The sequence below is a fragment of the Acomys russatus genome, chromosome 4 (assembly GCF_903995435.1).
Source record: "Acomys russatus chromosome 4, mAcoRus1.1, whole genome shotgun sequence".
In the NCBI taxonomy this organism is placed as follows: Eukaryota; Metazoa; Chordata; class Mammalia; order Rodentia; family Muridae; genus Acomys; species Acomys russatus.
The window spans coordinates 23,005,404-23,024,037 of record NC_067140.1 but is presented as its reverse complement, the minus strand read 5'-3'; the positions used below and the strand labels follow the sequence as shown (position 1 = coordinate 23,024,037).

At 48.7% G+C, this 18,634-nt stretch overlaps 1 protein-coding gene across 1 annotated transcript in view; it reads left to right on the top strand.

The window, feature by feature from the left end:
- Positions 1-18,634, top strand: part of LOC127188372 (serine/threonine-protein phosphatase 4 regulatory subunit 1-like) — a 40,577-nt gene that overhangs the window by 18,864 nt on the left and 3,079 nt on the right. The window contains exons 5-16 of the mRNA XM_051144853.1: positions 3,285-3,392; positions 4,016-4,081; positions 5,800-5,958; positions 6,496-6,677; positions 7,590-8,008; positions 9,980-10,173; positions 12,496-12,591; positions 13,187-13,372; positions 13,578-13,739; positions 14,733-14,833; positions 17,260-17,380; positions 18,206-18,340. Of these exons, the coding sequence (XP_051000810.1) occupies positions 3,285-3,392; positions 4,016-4,081; positions 5,800-5,958; positions 6,496-6,677; positions 7,590-8,008; positions 9,980-10,173; positions 12,496-12,591; positions 13,187-13,372; positions 13,578-13,739; positions 14,733-14,833; positions 17,260-17,380; positions 18,206-18,340 (1,929 nt within the window). The remainder of the gene's footprint in view (positions 1-3,284; positions 3,393-4,015; positions 4,082-5,799; positions 5,959-6,495; positions 6,678-7,589; positions 8,009-9,979; positions 10,174-12,495; positions 12,592-13,186; positions 13,373-13,577; positions 13,740-14,732; positions 14,834-17,259; positions 17,381-18,205; positions 18,341-18,634) is intronic.

Below are 18,634 nucleotides of genomic sequence, written 5' to 3'. Positions count from 1 at the left end.
TGTTTTCATATGTTACATTATAAACTAAAAAATGTAGTTTTATAATTTTAAAGTGCTATCTTTTGAAGAAATTACTAGGAGAAAGATATAGCACTTCATATACTCAATTTTGCCATTTTTGATGACTCTGTCATTTCTCTTCCATGTACAGAACTTTCTTCAAGGCTTCCTGTAGTTCTTGTCTTAAAACAGTTTTTACTTTACCTTAGCTTTATGCTAGTTTTGCTGGGTATAAAATTGTATCTATACAGGTATGTTTCATCTTCCTTGTAGAGTGTTAAAACCATTTTGTTACTGCCCAGTCCTGTTTCTCTCTGAAGTCAACATTTATTCTTACGCTTTTATTAAGTATCTTGCCCGTTCCCAAGCTTTTTTCCCTCTTCCCTTTTCTCTTTGGGTCCTAACAATGTTTACCCTACTCTGTATTCACTGAACAACCTAGATTTCACAGGGCTTGGGAAGTAGGGGCTTTTGTTCCTTCAGAGACTCCTTCCATTGTCTTTCTCTTTGAAGATACAGTTTTGATCCTTGGTCTTAGGCTACAGGTCTTTTCCCTTTGATCTTCAGATTTGACCATGTTATCTGTCTTTAGTTTGGTGACTCCTTAGTGATGACTCCTCCTGTAGGCTTCCCTGTGCTGTCAGGCCTCAGGTGACTCAGGTTTTGTTCTCCCCTCTGCTGTCAGCTTTCAGTATAGTTTTGCTTTGCTGGTTGTACTTCTAAGTGCTAAGATTTCCAGTTTGCTCTTTTACTGTTTTCACAGTGTTTGGAGCTCCATGGCACAGAGTTCGGTCTGCTTTTTTTCACCTGTGTCTTCCTTGTCAGGCTTGAGTGTGTTTGTAGCAGCTCCACGAGGTTTGTTTCCTGGGTGCAGCAGTTGAATCCCCTTGGATTTCAGTTGACTACTTAGCAGTGTGGTTCACTTTTCCCCTTGGACACCTCTGTGGTGTTTTTTTAAATAAGACTTTGATGGTTTTACATGGGTCGTTGGAAAAACTACACCGGGTTGCATCTCTAATATAATTTTGTCCCAGCAGTTGTTTACTTTGAGCAACCTCCAGCACAGAGCAGTTTCCCTGGTGAGCCCCGCTAAGGGGTCTCCTCTCTGATGGCTTCTCAGGAATCTTGTGCACACGTAGGTAGGTAGGTTGCACTTTGCCCAGGGATTTAAGCAGGTCTTAGAGATATCTGGGCCTCACTTGAAAAATCTATCCTTTGCTGTGCAATCTCTTTATTTTTTTGAAGTGATCTCACTCTGTAGGCCTGACTGGCCTTGAACTCACTCTTTACCTCATAATCCTCCTGCTTCAGCCTCTTGAGTACCAGAATCAATGACCCGTGCCTTGCTCCTGGCTTGCCTTCATCTCGTAAGAGCAGCCAGGCATCCAATCCCTGCCTTGCGGTTGCCCCTCATTGCTTTCATATGGCTGGTTCTTAAGTTTATTAGATTCTGCAGGCGGTTGGTTCATGCAGCAAGGCTTGTGCAGTCACCACTGTGAACAATGCCTGGTCGGAGCAACTCAGAAGGAATCATTTATTTGCTTTATTATTTATGCAGTTTCAGAGGTTGCCATCTGGCGTGGTGGGGAAGAGGAGGCAGAATGGCTGACAGCAGAGAGGATGGGGAACAGATTGAAACAGGAACAGGAGAGAGACCAGGGAAAGGTCCAGCCCCAAGCTGCCCTATGGGCTTTATTCCCTGTAGGTTCCACTTTCCATAATTCCACCACCCCCATTAGTAGATTCAAGCACGCTTGGGCTGGGAGCTGCTCTTTGTAGATACTCTCATAGGCACAGCCAGAGCTGTGACACCTTTCCTGTTACGCTGTTTCCCAGTCCAATTACATTCAAGGGCAAGTACTGCAAAGCTTCTCTGTTACTATGTGGTTCGGTTCCTTAGTTTCTTTTTTTTTAATCTGCTCATTCATTGTGTCTGTCTTTTCTTTGTAGCCCTCAAGCATATTTATAATAGCTGCCTTAAGTTCTTTTTAAAGTCTGTAAATTCTAACTTCTGAGTGAGTGTGTGTGTGTGTGTGTGTGTGTGTGTGTGTGTGTGTGTGTGTTTCTGTTAACTGGTATTGCTTTGCCTATGGATCACACTTTCTGGTCTCATGCTTATAATTTATTTTTGAATGGTGCTAGATTCATGCCTGCATAGGTTTTGGTTTTTTGTTATATCTTGTTGCTAAAATAGAAACTAGGTTCTCTTGCTTTCCTCTGAAGAGTGTTGCCTTGGCTCTGAGAAGCATTTCAGATTCTGCTGTCCCGGCAGTCAGCAACTGTATGTAGTTTCCTGTGCCCTAAGCCCTCGCCTTTCTCTGTGGCCCTCAGCATCTCCTCTGTGTGTGCACAGTTCAGACTCTGTCCAGTGAGGCAGATAGGATAGAATCCCGTGGGCTCCCCCTTTCCTCCTCCCTAAGCAATCTAAACTCTTTCCAGCTTTTGTAGAAGGCTGGAACCTGAATTCTCAAACCAGTAACCGTGTAGCGTTTGCTTGGGGTCTCACTTCTCTCTGCTCAGGGATGTGGCATCAGAAGCATGCCCACCATAGCTGTGTGCAGCAGCGATCCAGCATGGCCCATGGCTGCCCACCTTAACACAGTTGGCTTGTACTTACATCATTTGGTGTGTTTCAGTGCTGGTTACCTCATCTGAAAGGTGGGCAAGCAGATAACCCTCATGGAGGTAAAACAAGCCAGTGACCAACAGCAGTAGGCACATGGTATGGGTCGGGCAGTTGCCCATAGGGCTGCGAGGACTCCTAGCTGGGTAAAGTTACGGACATGTTTGCCTCTACTGATCATCTGACTTGACAGAGCTAAAAGGTGTCCTGTGTTTTCCTTTCTGAGTGTTTGAGAACTAGTTTTGGGCTTGTCTTTCTGATCCATGTGATGGGGATGCTTTAGGGGGGCTGTCTTTCTGATCCATGTGATGGGGATGCTTTAGGGGGGTTATCTTTTTGATCCATGTGATGGGGATGCTTTAGGGGAGTTGTCTTTCTGATCCATGTGATGGGGATGCTTTAGGGGGGCTTGTCTTTCTGATCCATGTGATGGGGATGCTTTAGGGGGGCTGTCTTTCTGATCCATGTGATGGGGATGCTTTAGGGGGGCTGTCTTTCTGATCCATGTGATGGGGATGCTTTAGGGGGGCTGTCTTTCTGATCCATGTGATGGGGATGCTTTAGGGGGGTTGTCTTTCTGATCCATGTGATGGGGATGCTTTAGGGGGGTTGTCTTTCTGATCCATGTGATGAGGATGCCTCCCTGCTTCTCTTGGTACAGATCATCTGCAGAATGGCGTCCAGGCTGCCCAAGAGCATGGTTGAGCGTCTGCTGCTGCCTCGATTCTGTGAGCTGTGTGGCAACGGGAAACTCTTCCAAGTTCGGAAGGTGGGAACATAGAGACTAAAGCCTCTTTTTTAAGGTGAAGCCTTCCAGGTCTGTGCCTCCAGAGTTTCTGTCTACTTGTTTAGTGGACACTCTGGGAGGGAATGGGGAGCGCTCCCAGCATCCTGGCTGAGTAGCAGTGTACGTACTCATAGGATCTTTGAGTTCTTGGAATGGTTTGTTCCAGGGCTCTCTTATCTGTGCTGTACTTTCTTACCCCTGGCCACCCTCTGGGTTACTTGGGCTTTGGCTGTGGCAGCCCCTCTTGGAAGCAGTGATGCCTCAGCTTCTACCTCGCTCTGTAGACCTAGTGGCACGTGGTCAGGACTGGGGCCTTGTTTACTACGTAGGAAGCAAATGTGCTCTGCCTTATCGCTAACCAAATGCATTATGCATCAAGATCAATTAGGAGCCAGGAAACCTTAGAAGTGGGTACCTTGTAAATCCCCTGTTTTCAATGCAGTAGGCGCCTACCATGGCGCTGTGTGGGCGATGGGCCTGGTACAGGCTTGTTAGCCTCCTGACTGGAAGGATTATTGCTCTCAGGGCTCCTGCTTGTTAGCTTTTGCAGTGTGTTAAGACAAAAAGAAAGACAAAGAATGATGGTGTGCCTTTGCCTTTCACAGGTGTGCGCCACACATTTTGGCGATATTTGTCATGCAGTTGGACAAGAAGCCACTGAGAAATTTTTGGTATGTGAAGTTTTGCCAATCATAATTGCTACCGCACTTCCTGGTGTACTTTGCAAGTCTGGCTGGCAAGTGGGTAGGCACAGACAGCTCAGACTCTGCTGTTTGTGCCCCAGTCATGTTCTCCTGTGTCTCCTCTGTCTGCACTCTCCCTACTGCCTCCCCAACACTACTTCGGGAGTTGTTCCTGCCCTGGAACCTGCAAACACTAGGCATCATTTTCTTGGCTTATGGGTTAGAATCCAGAGCCTCATCACATTTAGGTCCCTTCACAATTGTCTCTTGCACCATGCCTACAGTTGTCCCACCCCTGTCCCACTGTGCTGGTCAGGCTGGCTTCAGCTCTGGCTCTGCCTGTCAGCTGGGAGGCTTATGTTTTTTCATAGTTGGTGTGACTGATGTGGCAGGTAGAACGCCACATCCACTTGACAGGACTGTCACTCCCTTGAGGCAGCAGCTCCTCTCACAACCATTCCGCCTGTGTGATGAGTGAGACCCTCACATGCTTCTAACTCAGCTGGAGTGCACTCTGGCCTGCTTGCCTGACCCAGAGTCACCTGCCCACATGACATAGAGTGTTTTTTTTTTTTCTTTGTTCACCCCTTGTAGCCTTTTGTGTAGAAAACCTGGGGAGGGTTTCACAGATGGGTTCCTTGAGGGCAGGGACACCACTGTGCTGTCTGTGCCTGGGTGACTGCTGGGCTCTCAGGCTGCCCCTGTCTCTATTTAGTGCTCTAGCTGTGTGGTTGGAATTTAACCTCAAAGAGGATAGTCTCTAAACTGATTTTTAAATTTCAGTTAAAGCTAAGACTGGTTTATCCTGGGCTTCTGTAAAGACACCAAGAACATTAGCACCACGCTCATGTCTCTGCTAAGGGTGGCCATGGCCAGCACAGCCATCTGTCTGTAGATGGCATCCCACTATCAGATCACGCTCCCATTTGTGAAACATTTTAGGCTAAGTGTTTTACATTAGGATATTAAAATCAAAGCCTTTTAAAGGATAAAAATTAAAAGATATAATTGCCACCTTCATGTATATATAAACGAACATATGTCAGAATTATATTTAACTCATTTGCTAATAAAGAAAACCAGAAAAATATAACAGCCACGCTCAATAGAGAGCTCCATAGCACACATTCACACTCTGACCACGAGAGCCCGAGACTCAGAGAGGAGCATTCAGACACATGTCGTCCTCTGGGTAGAGTGTGCGTGGCTGCGGCCAGCAGTTACGTACGTACATCCCACCACTCTGTGTGGCACAGACTAGTCTCAGACTTGCCATCCTTCCATCCCAGCCTTCCTCATGCTGTGGTCGCAGATGTGAGCCCCAGGTCTTCTCTCAGTGGTTAACTCACTCTCAACCCACAGAACTTACAGTGCTGTGGCTAGGTGATCTGCTGGGTCTCTGACTTTTGATCTCTCTTTAATTTCATTGAGGAAGGAGCCTTGGCCCTTCTCTTGAATATTTTTCCATTATCTTCTTAAATTTAACCAAACCACTTATTAAAGCTAGGTAATGAAAGAACTATACTTTCTTTTTCTGTTTACTGTTTCCTTGTATGATTCCTTTAGAGAATGTGTTTTGCTGTTATTTTATTTTTGTTGTTTTGTTATGCCCCTCTGGTTTTGCCTTCATAGGTTCCTAGGACAGGTGCTGGCCACCCACATGGCACTCAGGTTTGAGTAGCTCCAATTTTTGTTTGTTTTGGTAGATCCCCAAATTTTTTGAGCTCTGCTCAGATAACATGTGGGGGATGCGGAAAGCGTGTGCAGAGTGCTTCACGGCCGTGTCCTACAGCACCTCCCCTGAGGTCCGCAGGGCCCAGCTCTCACCTGTCTTCATCAAACTCATCAGTGATCCCTGTCGATGGGTGAGTGCTCACACAGCTGGCAGCTACGCTGGGCTCTGCACTACCACACTCTCCAGCTGTCCAGCTGTCTCCAGCTTCCATCTTGGTTTCTGGTTTGCTGATCATCATAGCACAGTCAGAGCTAGATGTTGTCAGGTCAACTTTAGGCTTCTTAAAATCTCAGAAGCTTTGGGGCAAATACTAAGAAAGAGGTGCACAGTTCAACACTTGGGGAAAGTGCACAGCTTAGAAGCCAGAATTCAACAGAAAATCTCCGAGTGCTTGGCTTCCTCTCCTGTGTTATCGTAGGCACAGAGCACTGTCAAGCCTCCCTATGCGCTTTATAAAGTCTATTTTGGAAACATGGAAACTCCACTGCGGGGTTAAGTGTGCTTATTTTCTGTTGATAATGGTTTCTTTGGCTTGTAGGGAATGGTTGGGAAGTAGTAACCCTGAGTAGGTGACCTGGGGCGGGTTTCTGGGACCAGCCATCCATGCTCCTGCCTGGCTGCAGCCCTGACCTCTGCTGCAGGTCAGCACCATATGCTCTGGTTCCAGGTGCGTCAAGCTGCCTTTCAGTCACTCGGCCCCTTTATATCCACGTTTGCAAACCCATCCCGGGTCGGCTTGTACATTCGGGAGGATGGCACCCTGAGCATCAGGCCACCAAGCCAAGAGGTGGCGCTTGACTTTGCCTCTGGGTCACCCAGGCCCAGCAGTTGCAGTGCCACCTTAGCCGGGTAAGCTCCAGCCAGGATGCTTGGCACAGCCCCCCACCCTCCTCACCTCAAGCATCCACCTAGAATTCTAGCAATTATCTCATCTCCAGCTTTAGTAATAGTGACCTTCTGGGCAAGATGGAATATTAGAGCTTTAATTATGTAAAGAAGCAAAAAGTAATTGCAATAACGATTTCGAAACATGACTGCCGGGTTATAAATAATGAAGCTACCATGTCTCCTCAGTTTAGATAAAATATTCATTGAGGGTGGTGATTAAATAACCTGTAAAGAAAATTGTCTCTTTCTCCTTGATTAATGAAGTTCTTTGGAGAATTTACACAGGGAAAAAGGTAAAGTCTCCCAGATGTACGTTTGTGACACAGGACATTCTGTGTATACAAAGGCCTGTCCCAGCGCTCTTGTGTTGACCCTCAGGCCCTTTCTGGTGGTGTTTGATCTTGGGTTTGTCCTGCCAGCCCTCTGAGGATGGCAGGTACAGACTGACCAATTGGAGGTGGTTTTTATGCATCTCTCTGTAGGAATGTGAGGTAGGAAGGACTGTGTGGGCAGCTGACACCTTTGGATACAGATCCTCGTCATCCCTGCGTCCTTCCTCCATCAGAACTCACTGCGTTCTGCAGGTGGGACCAACCAGATCTTCCTCAGCAAGGCTTTCTCAGAGGCTGGTACATAGTCAGCCTTCCTAGTGCCTTTGTTCTGCAGCCTGCCCCCTGTTGGGGTACTGGTGAATTTGCAATGGAGGCTGGCTGAACTTCCTAGGGTACATACCATTCTCCCAAGGGGCAAAATGGGGCTGACTGCAGCTGCAAGGTTGCAGTCTCCTGAGTCCAGCTTAGGATGTGTAGGCTGCTGCTCTTGTTTCCTTCTCATGTGCTTGCTGGTGAGAGCTTCCTCCCTCCTTTACTGCAGTTCTAAAACTCCTGTGCATGTGGAGCCAGCTCTGCTTCCAGAGGGACCCTCAACCGAGACCACCCACAGCAGCTCTTCCACAGACCCCACAGAAAGCCAGCAGAAGGGCCATTCCTCAGCCAGGGCTGAAATGGCTGGGACTTCTCCAGAGCTCCCCAGTGTCAGTGGTGGCCTCAGCAGCAGTTCCTCTGAAGCAGGCCCCGGGACTTGCAAGGACATGTTCAGCACTTTCCTGTATTGGCGAACTCCTCTGCCTGACATAAGCAAAGATGTGGAGGTGTTTCTGAGTAAGGCGGGGCCACAAAAGGAGAGCCCTGGTGGGCCTGAGGCTGCGTGTGACAGCTGTGTGGCCAGGAGTGAGATCCAGAGAGTCCTGCAGAGTTTGCAGGGTCATCTGCTGCATGACCCCGACATTGAAGGTGAAGGCAGAATGTCTGTGTGTTGTGCACAGCACAGGCCTGGTCCCTTGCCTGCAGGGTCGTGTGCTACTGTGTGTCTGCGCAGTCACTCATACTGTCTGCGCCTGGGATATGTCTAGCACAGCCTGCAAGCTCTAGGTGGGACCTGTTCCATATCTGCCTTCCTTGTTCCAGGCAGGCAGCATGTGCAGAGCTTGAAGGGAGCCCTGACAGAACAGAGGATGGTGCTTAGGCACATATGTGCTGATGGACCGTTTATTAGCTCTAGGGCCCGTGACATCACTTCCCACATAATGTGTTCTCTCTGGCCTCGAACACCTCAGGGTGACCCTCATTTTGGAACCCATTAACTCAGATGTTCGCTAAGTGCTAAGGTTTCTTTCTTATGCAGCTGGGAAAAGCACAGCTTCTTTGAGGTGTTGTTCATGTCAGCACTAAAGCTCCCACCAAGTGTGGGGTCTGGGAGCCAGTCTCCTAACCTGTACCCATTGTCATACATACCCCAGCACTTTCAATAGTGCTGTGCTTATGTTTGTGCTTGCTGCAGCTGGGCAGTATTTGTGAGGCCTTGGAGGAAGGAGATGTGAGGATCCAGTTCACCCCACGATTAGTCTGGGAGTAAACGACCCCAGTGATCGCTGCAAGGCTGAACAGGCATTCCACTCTGAGGGCTTCAGGCCACGGGCTGCGGCTCTTCTGATTCCCAGTAACAAGAAGGCCTGGCTAGCAGTGACCCTGAAGTCTGGTAGAGGGGGTTGCGTAGGCAACTCTGCCTAGGGTGTGGCAATGACTGACAGAGGGGTGTCCAGAAGAGGCCCCAGGGCAGGAAGCTACTCTGTCCTGGGCTTAGAGAAAATGTCAGGGGATCCCCACCCTGGAGTTCAGGGGATGGGCTTCAGAGGATCTTTGCTGTGCCTGCCTGGGAAGCCATTGTTTGCAGTACTCTGCACATATTTACATAGCTAATTTCTTAGTAAGAATGGACTGCTAGCTTTCCTCAGATCTCAAAGGGGTCAGTAACCCCCAGAGGTTCAGAAACAAATGACACATTTCACATTCAGGCTGTTGCAGAGGGCCTGGTGTGCTGTACTTGGGAGGTAAGACTTATCCCAGCACAGTGGGGAGCCAGCTACAAGCTCTGAACATTGGGAGCAGATCTTTTATTGGTAGGAACAGCGTGCGGGGGGGCGGGGGTAGGGCATGTGTCTTGTACACTGGAGATGGGAATGTACAGTTTTAATTTGTGTAGAAAAATATGTGAAGTAGGTCCTTTGAGCAGCCACACTAGTGTGTAAATAAACTTACGTGTATGCGCATGCATATGTGTAACTAGAAGGGGAGGCAGCGGGCCCTGCTTCATAAGTGTGAAGTGGAGCCACCTTGTCAAAGAGGGTGGGCTCCTGGGCTCCTCTGTTCTGTAACCTCATCTTGTCCTTTTGTGAGAGACAGTGGAGTCGAACTGAGTTTTCTTAGCAGATATGTCTCAGATCCAGATGTGCTGCTCCGTGTGGCTGATGATTGGTTAGAATGGACACCAGTGGTCAGCATCACACTGTGGAGCCTCAACGTAAGCTCCCAGAGGCTGGTACTAGGCAGTCTTTGCTTATGGAGGAGGTGCACATGCCTCTGAGAAGAATCCCATTCCAGGCCAAAGCCTGGTGCGTACCCCTCTGAAATGACCCTAGGATCCACATTAAATCATTAAAATGTTTAAAAAATAAAATTGAGACAGGGTCTTACATACCCAAGCTAGTCTGGACCTTACCTTGTAATAGAGGGTGACTTTGAACTTCTGACCTTTCTGCTGCCACCTTCCAAGTGCTGGGATTATGAGTATGCATCCCACACCCAGCTTATGAGTGCAGAGAATGGGAACCAGGATTTTGTGGATGCTAGGCAAACACTCCAGCAGCTGAGCCACACGCCCATCCCATGGAGCTATTAAAATTCTTGGTATTTCTCTCCCTGCAGCTCAAGTTCAGGTATTATCTGCTGCACTAAGAGCATCACAGCTCGACTCCACTAGTGAACCCGAGAGCAAGCAGACAGAAGGTCGAAACGGAGAGTCCGTTTCAGATCCCAGCCCTGCCTCTGACAATCACATCCTCCTGTCAGCTTCATCATCTCAGAATGAGCTCTCTGCGGCCAGGATATTACAGAGCACAGTAAGTGCTTGCCCTATCCTCAGCCACCGAGGATGTGACAGAAATCACAAAGCCGCGTCTGCTTTATTAATACATCCCTGCAGAGAAGATAAATGGCAAATTTCATTTCATTCTTAAGGTCATGTTTTGGATAACTAGACAACCAATCAATCAGGTGATTGATCACCCTGAGTCTGTTCCATGGGAGCAAGGTGGGCACCAGAAACACCCCCCTCCCTTGGGGGGGGGGGGAAGACACGCTGTGCTCTGGGGGATTAGTGGTGTAAATGTCCTGGGTCTTGCGGGTAGTCACTTACATCTCTAATAACAGAAGAGGATGAATTCCAAGTTGGCAAAGGCCACAGAGAGTGATGAGGCTGGCAGGCCCCTTGGATCATGACATCCTTTAATACCCAGCTGCTTGGTGATGGAAAAGCCACTGTCACCTACTTTCCATCCTTCAGTCTGGGGTCAGCCCCTTGTAAGACCAGAAGGGCCTGGAGTGCATTCTTGCCTGAGTCACTAGAAGCTTCCAAACCCTGGTGATATTATTGGGCATTCTTGTGCCTTCCCAGTTCCTCCCCAGCTTGCACTTGTACCAATAAGTTGGTGCCTTTTTGTTACCTGTGCACCAGGGTGTGCAGGCCTTGTGAGACCATGGCCTTCAGGAGCCAAGTGCACATTCCTCTGCTGACACGGCTGATAATTTGGTTGCAGTGATACTCTATCATGCCCTCCCAAAGCCTGTCCAAATGAAATGGCAGGCATAATCTGAATCTAGAATGTTTCAACGTTCTTAAAGGTGACGTTAGATTAGTAAGATATAATAGGATGTCCTGTCTTGTTACTTGTTTCTAGAGAATGCCAAGAAAACTGGCCTGTTACCTTTGTTACCTGCCTATAGAAACCCTGAATATGGAAAAGAAAGGTCTATTCTGTTGGCCTTGGTGGGATGCAGTAGTACTGGGTTTTTCTTCATCAGAGGCAGAATTGGAAAAAAAGGAACAGCCTGTCCAGCCAGGTCCTCCCAGGTCTGTGTGAAAAGCTAAGCTGCAGCATATGTATCCTGGGGCACGAAGGGGAGGAGTACCCCTCTTGCACAGTGCTCAGGGAAGACAGTACACCACACTATGCTGTCTGCTCTGTGTGTGTGAGCATAGTGTGCTCAAGAGGAGGAGGGCTAGTGATAGGAAACCCAATCCAGAAGTCCCCTCACTTTGTTCTCCCTGGCCATAGCTGTAGGTGGGTTGCAAATGGCAGAGTGGTTGGAAATGTGGCTCTCGTGAGGAGCTAGGGTTCTCTAGACAGGCTGTCACCAGTGAGTGGTGGGTGCCTGGCACCATTCACCATGCCACCCTACTTGGGTTTGGGGGAGATGAACTCATGGTACCTGTGGTATTGGGTTGGGAAGGATTGCTTACAGCCTGTCTTACCCCTGAAGTCAGGGATACGCTGAGACTCCACTGAGGACTTGGACAAGGTTTGTTCCTAAAGTGCTGCATTTAATTCCAGCCAGGCTGTGTTAGTGCATATAGATTCATGTGGAAAAATGGAGGCACCATGCCCAAAAGAAATCTTGCGTGACCTACCAAAATGTCATATTTCCTGTTCAGATAGGCAGCATGCTTTTCTGTAAACGTTGGGCACTGAGGTCCGGGTAGCATGTTCAGAGCAAACACAGCATCTATTGGGGCATTAACTGACTTCTGGATCATATATTGAGCTGATTTGTCAGAATCCATTAAGGTTAGACAGTATGACATTTCAAGTGCAAGTTAGAAATCCATGTTATGGTTGAAGCAGAAGGTCAGGTCCATGTCAACTAATGTTAATCAATGACCAGAGGCTGACAAGTCCCCATTGCATGCTCTTGCTCATTTTAATTGTTCACCTAATGTAAAGGTTCATCAGCAGACATTAGGAGTGTTTACACATGTGAGAACTCACATCAGTTTACTGAGTAAATACTGCCCTTCTGGCCACATCTTTCCCTCAGCGCCATGCCTCCCACCTGCACTGTGGCCTGATCCCCAGCAAAGGCCACAGGTGTCTGTTGTGTCCTTTCTGAAAAGCCACCCTTACCCCTCCTTCTGTAGCCACATCAGAGGGTGATGGTTGGCCACACAAAGGAGACCCTGGCCTTAAAGAGCAGAAGGCGCAAGCCTACCTGTGGGCATGCTCAGCTTTAACCATGAGCACGGCCTTTTGTAAGGCAGTCAGAGATACCACGTATCTCAGGTAGCACTTGTCATTTGTCACATGAAGGAAGGTTCCTTGATGGGGTGGATGAAGATGCTGTCCTCCTTTGGTGTCAGTTGGTAACGTGTCTCATCAACTCTACAGGATCCAACTGAGCCTCAAAGTCAAGCCAATGGCCCTCTGGAGACGGAGCAGGGGCAGGACCCCACTGCGCTCGAGGAAGAAAAACCTAAAGTGCAGGTTTGTACCTAGAAACAGAGGAAAGGACAAGAAAAGAGAGCACCTAAGCCGAAGCCCAGTGCTTTCCTCTGTCCATCTTACCTGTGTCTAGTTGGGCTACACTGAGAATAGTTTCTCTCTGAGAATCATGAGGTAGTATTCACAGTCAGCGAAGCCCAACGCTAAGAGAGAAAGATGACCTCACACTAACGCTTTAGAATGACAGCCATTGCTTGTGTTAGTACAGAAGTGTTGTAAGCTTCTCTTGCTGAGCCATGTTTACACCCATCTGGCTTATGGACTGGGCTTCCATGTGTCATACAAAGCCTCTTAAATAGTTCAAGTCATTGTCACATATCTCTTTTCCAGAGACAAGCATAAATGGGTGATATGCTTGGGCTGAGGGAGGCCCCTCCTCAATGATGACGCCAAGGGAAGCCATGCACTCTGCTTTCCAGGCTCTCCTCTGTGACCTGGGCACCTGCTTTGACACAGCCGACCACAGTCACTGATGTCCCTTCTTGTTCTTGCCTGACCTCTGCTTTGCTTCAACAGCCTGCACTGCTGTCTTGGGCCCTCCTTTGCAGTTTGATGATTTCCCTCTGTCATTCCCCAGGATATAATCCCTCAGCCTCTGCTTGACCAGTTCGTGTCCATGACTGACCCAGCTAGAGCCCAGACCGTAGACACTGACATAGCCAAGCACTGTGCCTACAGCCTTCCTGGAGTAGCCCTGACCCTCGGCCGGCAGAACTGGCACTGCCTGAAGGACACATATGAAACACTGGCTTCTGATGTGCAGGTAAAAGGAGCTCGCCAGAGGCACAGACAGAAAGAGGGGAGTATCTGAGTAGGAGGCCCTCGAGGCGACAGGACAGTGTGTCGCTGCTGCCGTGACTTTTGTGTGGTTGGGAGATGGTTTATTTACTGGTCTCTGGGGAAGCACTAGGCACCTTGAGGTGCACTTCCTCACTCATGGTGATGTGTGTGTCTGCTGTCGCCCTCAGTGGAAGGTCCGGCGGACACTTGCCTTCTCCATTCATGAGCTGGCAGTGATTCTTGGGGACCAATTGACAGCAGCTGACCTGGTGCCCATCTTCAGTGGGTTTTTAAAGGATCTGGACGAAGTGCGTGTAGGAGTCCTTAAACACCTGTATGACTTCCTAAAGGTAGGAGAGGGCTGCTGTCATGCCGGCCTTCCTGCAGTCTGGCACAGAGGATAGCTTGGCTTGGTGGCAGTGAAAAGCAGCCACGCTCTTCTGCAGTTGAAATGCATCCAGAATTGGAAACAGTCATGCCTCTGCTGCTACTCGTGCGCTGTAGGGCTACACTTCTCATGGAGGGTCCTGGATGGCAGAATCCAAGGTTCCCAGGAGTCACCTACAGAAAGAGGTTGGGCCTAGATCTAACCTCAGCTCTGCAAAATGCTGTAGCCACTTCTGTCCTTGCCATTTCCTCTTCCCTTAAAGGAATGATGAGTATAAAATTAAGGGTTCAAGCCAGGCATGGTGGTGCACATCTTTAATCCCAGCACTTAGGAGACAGAGGCAGGCGGATCACTATGAGTTTGAGGTGAGCCTGATCTACAAAGTGAGTCCAGGACAGCTAAGGCTATGTGGAGAAATCCTGTCTGGAAAAACAAAAACAAAATTAAGGGTCCAGAAATTATTTAGAGAAACTAATTTGCAGCATAGCTGTGAACCAGGGTTGCCCCTAGGCACTTTGGTGGTCACTGGCCTCATTCAGATCCTGCTGTTCATTGCAAATGAGTGGTCTCAGCCCCAGGAGCAGCAGAGCCATGATCCACTAGACACAAAGACATACCTCCTTGGGGGGCACGGGAACACAAAGGTGTCAGAGAGACATGGGGTAGAGAGGGGGAGGGAAGGGGAAGGAGAGGCAAGTTGGGTGAGTTGCTGTACCTCCCTTCCAGAGGATACGCTTTCACTTGATGTTAGCCTGCAGCCATGTTAATATACAGCCACATGGAGCTGTATGTGCCCTGGGTTGTAGGTGGCAGGGTATGAGGGAGACACATAGGCTTTTGGCTAGTGACAAACTTAAAACCTGCAGGGAAATAAAGGGGGTGCTGGGGCCACCTTAAAGCTGACATGTGTGACATGGATGCTGACATGGCACTTACGGAAGTGTGTTTTCAACAGTTGCTCCATGAGGACAGGAGGAGAGAGCACCTATGTCAGCTGCAGGAGTTCGTGGTCGCTGGCAGCAGCAGGAACTGGAGGCTTCGACATGAGCTAGCAGAGTGAGTAAGACTCTGTCAGGGGCTGTGAGAGGCAGATGGAAGCGAGTGCTTCCTTTTTCTTTTTATAATTGACTTCAGAACCAGCAGCATAGTGCTCTTTTGGATAAAGAGATTATGTTTTTATTAAGGTATAAACGGAGTTCCAAAGCTCTGCGTTATACATATTCCCCTGTCCCTGGAGAGACATCCATTTTCACATGAAGACAGGGCTGGAGTCGCTCTGGAATTGGAGTGGTCTGCTGTTCTATAAGGCAGTTTATTCGAACTAAATAAAAGATGAATCACCCACTCTTCAGTACTTTCCTCTGAGTCAGAGTGGTTTTGCAAAGCCTTCTTGAACATTCTGCGTGCTGCTTTCTCTGTAAGCACATGGTACCTCATGTACTTGAACATCCAAAGAATATTGGGCAGCGGTGAGATCTGGAAAGGTCTCCTCCGAAGGACACAGCATTAAACAAAAATGCCCCATGCATCTTCCCTGCATGCACCACGATTTTCAATTCTTCCTATGTGGTGTCAGCTCAAGGAATGCTCTAGGCTCTGCCAGTTGTGAAGAGAGCATGGTACAGTACCCTTCTCCAGGTGGAGAATGTGCTTTAGGAGTGTGGAGATTTGTTTGTGAGGTGCTCGTTTGGGCTTTTCTTGAGGTCCACTTCTGTATCTTTAGTTTTCAGTTTTTTCTTAGACACAACCATCTTCCTCCAGAAATCCACCAGGCCCTTGCAGCTATTTAGGATATGGTTTGGCCGGTGCCACGGGAAAACTGGAAGACTTTCTCTTTGCTCTGAACTTTAATCATTGTGCTTAATGTAAGAGATTGGTGTTTAGTCATTATGTCATGTTCTCAGCACACTCCTGCAAAAAGAACTGAGAAAAACAGGCCTGGACCCGACGCGGCAGCCATTCGCCCCCTGGCGGCGGGAGGTGGCCGGGCCCCTGGCGGGTCTGCCCCTATCTCCCATCGCTCCGCTTATTGCAGCGGCGGGCCGCGATAAGGGCTGCGCGCGGCGCGATATTGGCCTCATTTTCCCCGCAGACGGCGGGAGCGATATGAAGCCGCTCGCCGCGGCCCGCTTCCTCTCCGCCCTTTTTCATTTCCTTTGCCCGCGTGCAAATCACACCACGCTCTCCCTCCCGAGCCGAGTGGGGCCGCGGCGAGCGAGACTGAAAGAGCGAGGGCAAAAGACCTAGCGAAAAACCGAGGGTGGGAAAGAGCGCGAGAAAAGACCTAGGGAGAAAGTGAGGCGGAGAAAAACCTACCGAAAAAAAACGAGGGAAAAAAGACCTAGCGAGAAAATGAGACGGAGAAAAACCTCCGAGAAAAAGCGAGGGGGAAAAAGACCTAGCAAGAAAGTGAGACGGAGAAAAACCCTCCGAGAAAGAGCGAGGGAAAAAAGACCTAGCAAGAAAGTGAGACGGAGAAAAACCAAATAGGAGAGAGGGGGAAAAGACCTAGCAAGAAAGTGAGACAGAGAAAAACCCTTCGAGAAAGAGCGAGGGAAAAAAGACCTATCAAGAAAGTGAGACGGAGAAAAACCTAGATAGGAGAGAGGGAAAAAAGACCTAGCAAGAAAGAGAGAGGGGAGAAAGATCTGCCGAGAAAAGGCCGAGCGAGGAAAGAGCGAGGGAGGAAGGGGGAAAAAAACCCTAGCGAGGAAGAGCGAGGGGAAAAAAAATCTAGGGAGGAAAGAAAAAAAACCCCAGCGAGGGGAGGAAAAAAAAAAAAAAAAAAACCTAGTGAGGAGAAAAGACCTAGCGAAGGAAAAAACAAAACCTAGCGAGGAAGAGTGAGCGGGAAAGACCTAGCGAGAAAAATGAGCCGGGGAGGAAAAGACCAGTGCGGAAGAAAAACGGAGAAAGACCTAGCGAAAAATCGAGGGCGGAAAAACCTAGCGAGAAAGCGAGGGTGAAAGGGCGAGCCAGACGGCTAGGCTGGAAAAAGCGCGCAACGAAGCGATATAGGGGGAAAGCAAAGGGATTGAGAAAGGGCGGGCGAAAACGAGCTAGGGGAAAGCGGACGAGAAAAAAGAACCAGAGGGAAAGCCGTGTTGAAAGCGAAGGAAAAAAGCAAGCGAAAAAGAACGAGGGGGAAAAGCGAGGTAAAGAGTGAGGGCGCCGCCATCCGCCGCTCGGCTCCTCGCTCCCGCTCGTCCTCGGCACCGCCGGGGAACTGCAGCCCGTGGCTGCTTTTACGTTGTCTGGTGTTGTAGGGCAGAGTTTTGTGTGCGTTTTAAACATAAACCGGACGCTGAAACCTCAAACCCGCGCCCTGAACGCCCGAACCCCTATTTTACAAAGCGCTCGGTGCACGGCGGCTTCGGCAGCTGCTCCCGCTGTCGCTGCGCCCGCGCGCGGCCGCCAAAGGGATGGAGCGGGAATCGCCTAGTAACTAATGTGGTAGGGGGTCCCTCTGCTTGTGGTTGCAGGCAGCTGATCCTGATCTTGGATCTCTATGACCCCAGCGACGTTCACAGTTACCTGAGGCCTGTTGCCCTGAGGTTGTGCGCAGACAAAGTTTCTCAAGTCCGCTGGATTTCCTTCAAGCTAGTAAGGAGCCGGCCTTGCCAGTAGCCCCTTCCTGTAAATAGCACGCTGTTTCCATTTTAACTCCATTATTGGTTTTGATTTTTTTTTTTTTTCCTTTTCTGGCTCTATTTGTCATTTTGCCTCTAAGCCCAGCTTTTAATCTTTGCAGTTAGAAGCTGTATTGTTTCATCAATTTTCAAGATACCCGTCTGTTGTTAATTTTGTGCTTCCGTAATGGGAACTGTGCAGAAATCTTTCTATATATGAAACCCTTTAAATAATAGCATAGGATGTTGTTGTTTGTGTGTGTGTTTGTTGTTGTTGAATTCTCCACAGCTTTGTAGAACAATTCATAATGAGCAAAGCCTCGAGCAGAAGAAGTGATCCTGTTTTTCATGGATGTCTCCCAGCCTCACAGAGGAATACAGTCTTACTTGAAAGTAGTGATTTTAAATTTCCTAATGATATTAAAATTTTATAAAACTGCCACGTCCTCAAAGGTAACAATTTACTCATTTCACAAATGATGTGTTTTTAAAACTGGACCCTTCAGCTTGATGCATTTGTCTAATGTTAATTTCTTTGTTTTTTTTTAATTCTCCTTGAAGAGTCTTATGTGCATATATGTATTATTATGATCTATTTAAATATCTCCCCTGTGTGTACTAGTGAGAACTGAAAGAATTACTTTCTTTTGCTTGTAAATTGATTTTGAAGGTGGTGGACATGAACATTAAAATGTCTCTGTGCTGTGCAAAGCGCTGCTTATAATTGACTCTGCCGGCACTGCCTCGCTCGCGGCTGGCCGGCACTGCCTCACGGCTGGCTCTCTCCCGTTGCTTGCAGGTGGTGGCAATGCTGCGAAAGTTCCATTGCCATGGTGCACGTGCTCTGGGGCTCAGTTTCATCCAGGAGCTCATCTCCAGGTTCCGGCACTGCCCTAAGTGGGTTGGAAGGCAGGCTTTTGCCTGCATCTGTCAGGTTAGCACCGACAGGGAGAATCTGCCTCTGGATTCCTTTCTCTGGCAGAGGGTGGGGGTTAGTTTACTGGGCCTCCTCACCTTATAGGAGACTAACCAGCTGTGTGAGGTACTGTGTATTGTCCAGGGTCACCCTGGGCCCTTGTTCACACCCCAGACAAGGTTGCTACCTACTGTGTGCTGAGCATCCTGGAGATGAAATCAGTGAAGAGCCAGCACACTCTCCCACCAGACCTGACCCAGTCTATCCCTGTCATACTTCATCCAGGGTGTATCAGAGCAGTAGGCTAGAGTG